This window comes from Glycine soja, chromosome 1, assembly GCF_004193775.1.
Source record: "Glycine soja cultivar W05 chromosome 1, ASM419377v2, whole genome shotgun sequence".
Taxonomy (NCBI): Eukaryota; Viridiplantae; Streptophyta; class Magnoliopsida; order Fabales; family Fabaceae; genus Glycine; species Glycine soja.
Window position 1 is genome coordinate 33,172,421 of NC_041002.1, and position 9,689 is coordinate 33,182,109.

The 9,689-nt window shown below is 33.3% G+C and overlaps 1 protein-coding gene across 1 annotated transcript; it reads left to right on the top strand.

Moving 5' to 3' along the window:
• Positions 1–917: 917 nt before the first annotated feature.
• Positions 918–9,416, top strand: LOC114414880 (uracil phosphoribosyltransferase-like). Its single transcript, XM_028379324.1, has 12 exons — positions 918–1,150; positions 1,359–1,451; positions 2,263–2,341; positions 3,442–3,500; positions 5,276–5,353; positions 5,665–5,746; positions 6,034–6,082; positions 6,286–6,347; positions 7,788–7,855; positions 8,216–8,271; positions 8,344–8,391; positions 9,098–9,416. The coding sequence occupies exons 1-12, from the start codon at positions 1,022–1,024 to the stop codon at positions 9,153–9,155; spliced, it is 861 nt and encodes a 286-aa protein (XP_028235125.1). The 5' UTR covers positions 918–1,021; the 3' UTR covers positions 9,156–9,416.
• The last annotated feature ends 273 nt before the right edge of the window (positions 9,417–9,689 follow it).

Below are 9,689 nucleotides of genomic sequence, written 5' to 3' on the forward strand. Positions count from 1 at the left end.
TTAGTATTATAGTCCCTTATCATTACACTACTACTAATTAGGGTTGCTTGGACTCAGATTGTGAGCTACTTTTGCAGAAATTATGTGTTCTTTTAGTGTTATTGATAGGCTTCTTTTTTTTTTTTTTTTTCATTTTAATCAAATCTAAAATGGTGAAACTTGGTCTAGGTGTGTTAATTTTTTAACTTAGTTACGCAAGACCAGTGTTTGCTTTGCACTTTTACTCATTCCTCATTTCCACTAAAAGAATGTTTCTCTTGTCGCTTGTCGCTTGTCCTTCTGATGGCTTTCGAATTCAAGTTGCCAGAGTGAATTGGAGTTTGAAGTTAATCTGTTGGTATCTTCTACTTGTATAAACTCAATTGGTGAAATCCGTAACCCACTAATTCAAAATTGCCCTATCCGAAGAAGCAATCAATCGAATTCGATCTAGAGAAAACAAAGACTGAATTTCGTCGGGTGAGCCATTTTGAACTTGAATCTGCCTATACGTGCCCGATGAACACTCTTAAATACAAAAGATAACTAGAAAGTTAAAAATATATATAGAAATATCATAAAAAATAATAGGTAAGTTTGTTTAAACTTAAAAAAATAACTTTTAAATAACTACTTTTTTAATAAATAGATATAATTTGTTTGTTAAAATAAGTAAAAAATTATTTTTTTAATATAGAAATAATTTTGAGAAACATACTAAAAAAAATATAAAACTGTTTATTTTATTAAAATAAATATTTATTTTAAGATATAAATTTAAACAAATTAGCTCAATAAAAGATATACACAACCAGAAATAGATTAAATTATTCGTAACAAACTAATGTTATTTGAACATGAAAAATGGAAATGAGGTACATACATATGCAATCCCCTGTATCCATATCCATGTATGATATATCTATGTGTATCCCAAAAACCGTTGATCTAAAAATTAGCATATCAGATCATCTTCCCCAGTCACACACAAACAGCTCAACCTCGGACCAAGATTTACATTAGATAGATACATCATTCATACATGGCTTGTTCCCGCATTCACTTCAACCTTAATCTCCCTTTCCCCTCCGATGCGGCACCAATTCCGTACACATGTCACTCTCCCTCTCGCCTCTCTCTTTCCCCTCTCTTCACATTCACAACACCAAAGGCAATGCTACCAATAATAAATTAGATCTTTTTAATTTCCCATTTATTTTGTGCTTCATTTATTAGTTTTTTTTTTTTTTATATATATTAATGGGTTTGTTTGCGTTGCTTTGCTCCCATTTATTACGTTGGATTCGATTCTCACATATATTTATTTATATACCCTTTTTATAAGTTGTGTTGTCACTGTTGCTTTCTTCTCCGCTCAGATCGCTTATTCCAGTGCTCCGCGGCGCACGTGTGGTGCGGTGTGCTGTCAGATGACCATGGAGGAGAAGCCTCTCTCTGAGAACCAAATGCTCGTTAGTTTCCTTCTCCTTTTTGTGCTCTTTTGCTTAATGGGTTTGTCGATTTTGGGTCTGACAAAGATGAAAGAGGCAAGAGGGTTTTTTTTTTGGTTATTTCTCTGTGGTGGTATGGTGGTTTTGGTTGGTTGGTTCATCTGTTTATTGGGTTTTGCGTTTTTCTTTTTTTGGATTTTTTGTTTTTGATGTTATTTCTTTTGGTTTTGGCTTCTGGGTTTATGGGGTTTTGGTTTCTAAGAAAGTAAAATGGAGGGAATGGAGTCAAAGGTTTGTTTTTATTGGAAATTTATCTTTGGTGGCGTAACTAGTTACATGATCTGTTGTAAAGATTTTTTTTTTTTAATTATTAATTATTCCTTTTGTGGTTTTGGCTTCTGGGTTTTGTTGGATTTTTTTAATTCCTCTTTTGATTTTGGCTTATGGGTTTTTGGGTTTTTGGTTTGTTTGGTTTCTGAGAAAGGAAAAATGGAGGGAAGGGAGACAGTTTTTTTCTTAAAAAAAATTATTATTCCGCTTATGGTTTTGGCTTCTTGGTTTATGAACTTTTGGCGTGTTTGGTTCATGAGAAAAACTTGAGAAAAAGAGCCAATTATTCTCTTTTTAATGATTTATGTGCCACTGCTTAATTGGTCAATTTATCTGTGTATTGGATTTTTTGGATTCCTTTTGCGGTTTTGGCTTCTGGGCTTAAGGGTTTTTCCTCTGGTTGGTTGCTGAGGGAAAAATAATGGAAGGAGTGCATGTGTTTTTGGTGATTTTACTGAGGTGTTTTGTTTGATTGATTTCTCTGTTTGTTGTGTTTTTGAAGGTGTATGTGCCTCCTCATCCGTTGATCAAGCACTGGGTTTCAGTTTTGAGGAATGAGCAAACTCCTTGTCCCATCTTCAGTGAGTGGCAAAGTTTCTGTTTTTTTAGCAATATTCTGTAATTTGAGGTCAACTTTGAACTGATTTTGTTCACCACAATTGATGTAACGTATGAACAGCTTCATCACTTTAGTTAGATAGCTACTTTCCATTTGATGCTTAATGGTATTATAGCTTCTTGACAAAAGCATGCTGCTTGTATTTGATCAGGCTGTGAGTTTTGGCTAACTGTTGACTCCGATGGAGCAACTGGCTCCATCAATTGTTATTGTTAAGTTGGGAAAGATGTATGAGTATGTCTAGTTGTTTTCACTTCCAACAGCCAATCTTATCTGAATGATATATTTAGAGTGTCCTTGATAGTTTTTCAAATTTCAATATTCACTTTTATGGTGCACATTATCTGCTAATCTGTTGTTACTGGTAATCAGCATGAAAGAAAAATGGTGTCATCAAGTATGATGGGAACTTGGAACTGGGACAACTTAGGGTGTGTTTGGGAAACAGTTCAGTTGAACGTAACCCACAGTATTTCCAATCCAACAATGTTGTTGCTTCTCTGTTTTGTGCTTTAGAAAGTGCAAACAGACGTTTGTTGTCTCTGAAATGGAAATCTAAACACAATCTTATTTTGAGTAGCGTGGTCTTTTTCCTAAGAAAATCAAGTCTTGAGTAGGATAGATAGACTAGTGAGTTGCATCATCAATTTTGCATTTATTGATATGTTCAACTTCAAAGGGTTATACATTTGGTTTGTGTTTTGTTTTCATTTTCAGATGATAGATATGTTTTCACCATGAATTACAAAATGTCATCTTTATTTTCATTGTTTCCTGAATTTACAAAGTGGTAAAATCAACAAATCTTGTTTTCATCATTTACTTTCTTGAAAATGAGAAACGAAATGAAAAAAATATGGCATTTTAGTGAAAACATATCAACTAAAAATGAAAACAGAAAACATAACCAAATGCACAGCAAGTTTCCCAATTTCCCCTCATTCTGATTTTTTCTTCTTCTTCTAACCCCAATGTTTAACTAATCTTAATCAGACTTGACATGAAATTTCTGGATTAATAGTAAAAAGGTAGAACTGACTCTTCAAGTTTCTAATGTTGTAGGAAATGCAATGGCTGAGTTGGGAAGGCTACTAATGTATGAAGCTTCAAGAGATTGGTTGGTTAGTTGCTATTTGATAGTTTTCCCTGCTATAATTCTCATGTTTTTGACTTGGATTTTTTCTTGTTCCTAGAATATAATTTTATATTGTTGCAATCTTTTTGTTTGTTTCTATAATCACAAAGTGTTACAAATTGGTCTATGTTCACATCTGTATGAGATCAAGCCAAAAAGGGAATAGGTTGTAAACATTATGTTGTGTTCCTACTTCCAAGCATCCAGCATAGTTGTCCAAATTTTGTTCTCTCTATAGTTGTCTATTGAAGCTTGAGAGTTGAGACATATGTCATGTGTCAACCTTGCTCTAGACTTCTAATTATATTGCTCCCTCACTTTTTCTGAGGTAGGACAAACAAATGCTTAGATTTATGGGTTAGGGTTATTGTTAGGATATAAGGAGAAGGGAAAGTTAGTGGCAAACCGCAAACATGAAAAGAGAAGAAGGTAGAACGTTACTTGAAAGAGGTTATCGAAATAGGCTAATTTTTAAAAGAAATTTTGTAACTAATCTTTTACATTGATTTTTAAAAAAATTTGATAAAAAAAATCAGGGAAGTGTTTGTTGCGTGTCCAGTTGTTTGGAGAAGTGTCTGTGGCGTGTCCAAGCCCAAAAAAGAAAATTGGACACTGCAAAAATGTGTCCAACACAATGTCCGCCATGTGTCTAAGGAGTGTCGGTGTTGGAAACGTGGGACCCATTCATTGGAAGTGTCCATGCTTCCTAGGTGTTATCAATCATGAATAGTGTGCATCACAAAAAGTTAAAAAATCGCTATGCCTTATGGTGGATTGTGTTGTGTGTGTGTGTGTGTGTGTATAAAGCAAGTTGTATATGAATCAAGATAAGCTGTATTATAAAAAATAAAAAAGGGATCTATTCAGTAACAGAGACTAACCAAGTTGAAATTCAAATTCAAAATTTACTTGAAATCAAGAGAAATAAATAAATATGAAATAAAATAAGACAATGATTAATGGAAACAAATAGAAGACAAACAAAAATTAGTTTAGAAACAGAAAAGAGACTGAAAAGTGTAAGAGAAACAAAGACATTAAGGGTTAGTTTGGATAAACTTCTTAAACAACACCTTTAGGAGAAAATAAGGAAGCAAAATGAATAAAAATTCTCTCCTTAGTTAAAATCAACTTATTCACTTTAAATTTTTTGAAGTTCTCTCATCTAACTTATCTAAAACTAGAGGTTAATAAAGAAGTTAATATTAGTTTATAAGAAAATTTTAAGTCATTTTACTTCCTTATTTTTTTCCTCTTATAACTGCTTTCTTGGTAAATTTATTGAAACTGACCCTTTTGTTTGGAAAGCTTAAATGTACTCTATATTTGATAACACTGCTTGTAGCCTCATGGGTCATGTTTTAAGGGTTAAATAAATAGGTTCCTGGTTGGGTTGCCTTGAACAATACCTTGTTAGGCAGCAGAATTAGTTTAGCTTATGTATGATAATAGGCTTTGAGGGCACCAAAATCTCTAGAAAAAGTAATCTTGCTACAATGGTTTATTCAGCCGAGAACTCCTCATGAAGAATGCATTTCAGCCCTTTATTCAAAAATTTTCCAAAAATCTAAGGCAGTTTGATTCTTGAACCTGAGGCATACTTTTCATGCTAGTGCCTGAATCTGGAACTTGTCACTGATTAACAGTTGAAAGATTTTGATGTTTTTATTCCCATGTAATAATTTTGTCTACCTCCCATTGTCACACATGCTCTTGGATTTACACTTTTTCTCTTATCTGCTTTGCTTTCAATGTTTATAGCCAACTGTTTCTGGAGAGATTCAATCACCAATGGGTGTAGCCTCTGTGGAACTCATTGATCCCAGGGAGCCTGTGGCTGTAAGTAGCATATGACTTTCAATATGTTTGATTAGAATCAAGTGTTTGCAGGAGTTCTTGTGGCGCTATAATTACATATTACAGGAGATTTTTAGTTTTTTTTAGTTTTATTTTTTACATATACTGTGTGCATTTTAGGGATGCAATTTCTTTAGCCAAAACCATGCTCATATTTACAGTATTCCTTTGGTGCTGTTAACATGTCGATCATTTTTATTCAAACCTAAGCCCTTTTGTGGTGTTATTGCTGTGGTTATGTTATGTATTGTCTTTCTGCAATCTATTGCCTGAATCATTTACTAGTTTTGCAGGTAATTCCAATCCTGAGAGCAGGCCTTGCTCTAGCTGAACATGCATCATCGATCTTGCCTGCAATAAAAACATATCATTTAGGTAATGATACTGCTACTGGTAGATAATGAAAACTAGAGGATACATATGTTGCGTATTTTGTAATTTGGGAACCTAGACTTATGAGCCACACTCAACAAACTTACTTGGAGAAAACAAAAATCTGGTTTTGCATATTTGTATATAATATTGTCAATAATTCATGTTAATAAGATAATTACTTGTTTAAAGATTGTAAATTCTGGGATAAACATTTTCAAAACTAGAGTATATTTCTTGTCTGTTCCTTAAGTTGATTGATAATTATATTTTTATGCTTCTTTGAAAAGGAATAAGCAGAGATGAGGAAACTCTTCAGCCAACTATATATTTGAACAAGTAAGAACTTTATATTTGCAAGAGAAATATGCTTTTTTGTCCATTATTTTCTTTTCCCTTCTGCCTTCTGATTCTAGCACGGCTTGTTGGAGATAGAGATGAGTTCCACAAAGAATCCCCATTGCTTCTTTTGCTTTTCGGTTGTTCTACCAAATGCTAGAGCACCTTTTGTTACATATTGCACCTATATTTTTTATTTTCAGGTTACCCGAGAAATTTCCAGAAGGATCGAAAGTTTTTGTGGTTGATCCTATGCTGGCGACAGGTATGTATAGTCTGCTCATGTTTGAGCTTTTGTTCTCATCTCATGATCATCATCACTACACTGGAGTCTTTTGATCTGTGTCTTTGTAATGTTATGAATTTCTTTAGTACTTATGTTGGTTAGTAAGTTTCAGAACATAGCTGCTCACCAGTGCGTGGTGGCTGAACCTTTGCTGGTCTTCGTCATCTCACGAAATGCAAGTTCTTTGTTATGTGCATATGTGTCTAATATGTAGACTCAAATAAACATTTTATATGTAGTGGTGTCATAATTGCATATATCTGGGATCTCGTGTTTGGTATAACAGCAGGTTTTATGTTGGTTGCCAAGGGACTAACACAACCCTCCTCCTTAACCCGAGCTTGGGACTAGATATGAAAAACATGGGCAGAGTTTATATTTTACATTGAATTGAGTTGTGTTGTCCTTTTCATGGTTACGAGTACGAGCATGCCATTATTTACAAACTAGAGCTGTATATGGATTGGGTGGCATGTTAGCTTTGGAATTTGTTTGGATCCAATTGCAAAGGTATGCTAATTGGAACTTGAGTTCCACATTGGAAGTATAGGATTCTAGTGTGGAACTTATAAGGCCTTGGGCTCTCCAACTACAATTGCTAGCTTTTGTGATGTGGTTCTCCCAGATTCTTATGAAAATTGTGTTGTGAACCTTAGTGTAGGTTCAAGTCACAGGCTTAGACACTGAAGGCTGAATAAATTTTGCCTGAAAATTTCAATCATTATGAACTAATAATGGCTGGGAATTATTTAGGTTAGTGAATTTTGGACACAATTCCATTATTTGAACATAAGAAAATATCTCTCACTTGTAATCTTTTTTCATCAACATGCATCTCAAAAATCAATAGGGCAACTTTAGATGTTCAGTTTTTGTTCAGAAAGCATTTTCCTTTTGGACTCCCTAGTGAAATCAATGACATCTTTGCATAACCCAGCAGTGGTTGATCACAGTGGATGTTGATGGGCCAAAATCTGATTTAGCCATTTAGGCAGTCATAATTCTGTATTAGGAAGTTATTTGGCAGTTGTTTTTATATTATTTTCGAATTAGGCAGTATAGGTTATGATTATGATATTACAGTTAATGGTGATATAAGTTGTGTTGCAGATTTGTAAAAAGCAATTAAGGTATCATATTGTTATTCTGTAATGAAATCTGGCTTAAACCAGATTATTTCTATCTTTATTCAGAATTTAGTGTGTTTATTTCTTGAGTCCAACAGAAGTAGACTGAAACCCTAGACGAACTTTACCTGCAATGTCGAGTTCGAATTCTGAAGTTGCAACATTGGAGAGAATTTTACCCAACCACCACCCCCGACCAAAGGATTAATCTCGGTCATATACAAAAACAAAAAGAAAATGACTTGTGCATCAATTTTACGTGTTTCATATTAATATTTTGTAAGAATTGCAGGTGGCACTATAGTGGCAGCTGTGAGCCTCTTAAAGGAACGTGGAGTTGGCAACAAGCAGATTAAAGTGGTAAGGAATAGTAATCTGTTTATATTCAGAAGCTAGATTTCTTTTGTTACCAGAATTCTGTTAATTGTAAGCCAAACATATTTCTCTTCCTGTGCTTGATTAATTAGTTAACTCTGGCAACAACTACATAACTGAAGTCTGTTCTTTATGCATTATGTCATCTACATTATGCATGCAGCATATTAGGTAAAAAAAATTTAATATTATTACTGAAATCAATGTTTTAAACCGAATCGTTCATTGTACGAATAAAAATACTAATTTACAGTTCATTGATTCGACCATAGAGAAACTGTAGTAGGTCATGTAATAATTAAATATTAAATTAAATATATTTTTAATGGATACATGACATTGCAGATATCTGCTGTCTCTGCCCCTCCAGCTCTTCAAAAGCTGAGCGAACAGTTCCCTGGGTAATTTTAACAGAACTTCAAATTTCTTCACTTTCTTTCAAGCAATAGATTCTAATTATGACATTTTTGCAGGCTTCATGTGTATACTGGAATAATTGACCCCGAAGTTAATGAAAAAGGGTTGGTGTTCCACGATATTACAATTTATTTATGGTTAAACTAGTCATTCTGTCTCTATCGCCAAAAATGTTATTTTGGTGTTGCAATTTTGGACCAAAATGCCCTGTTCCCTTTTGTTTTCATTTTCTGTTCACTTTTAATTTACAAAATTTCTACCTTGTTTTAAATGTTTTCTCTATTTTGAAAAAAATTGTGTAGGAAACAGTGAAAATAACTTTTCTTTTTTATTTTTTTTATTTCCAATGTTTTCTGTACAAATCTTTGAATTGAAAAAAGAAAGCAGGTTGAAAACAAGGTAGTAGCAGTTTTGTAAATTAAAAGTGAAAACAGAAAATGAAAACACGAAACGAAAACAAAATTAAGCGGGCGTTAACTTTTTATGTATGTGTAGGGACTGCTACAGTTTTTCATGAGACTAAAACTTAAATGGAGATAACTATAGACACCAAATAAATAGTTTAAGGCAAATGTTAACCAGTGTCTTGGTTAAGGAACTTAAAGTAAAAAAGTTTATTAGAATGCATAAAATTGTACTGTCATGATCTTTGTTGTGTTTTCCTATGATTTCAGCAATAATTTTTTTTTTAATTCCTTAACCAGTGTCATCTGGTAAGTAAGACCCATAGTTTATTTATTTATTTAATTATTGAGTCAGCTAATTTATAGAGTTGTAGCATTGTTAATGTATTTTTATTTCTGTGTTTAGGTTCATAATTCCTGGCCTTGGAGATGCTGGGGACCGCAGCTTTGGTACAGATACATGAAAAATATATGAAATACCTCATCTCCTCTCCCTTGGGTGCCATATTTTTCAATTTTTGAGGCCCAAAATTTGTCTATTTCTTCGGATGGATACTGAAGCCTTGATCAGTGGCACCCTTTCGGGTTACAATTACATAGGTATTGGTCATTATTATTATGAATTACATAGGTGTTATAAGTTCAAACTCCTAACGTAAAACTGACTAGCATGTCAATTCAAATTGTTTTTCTTTATGGCTTAAATATATTTTTAGTTCCTTAAATTTGGGATGAGTCTTTTTTAGTTCTCAAATTAAAATTTGTTGTTTTTAGTCTTCGGGTTAACTTTTGGCAGTTTAAACGCACAATTTTTTATTATTGACTGCGGAAGGGACTAAAAAACATTTTTAAAAAATTGTTTAAGTTTTAATTTGGGGGACTAAAAGTTATATACTCCCAACGTTGAGTGATTACAAATATATTTAAATCTTTTTTATTTATCAAATAGAATTTGCAGCATGCAAAACGCGTTAGATCCGAAAGAGTGCTAAGCCAAA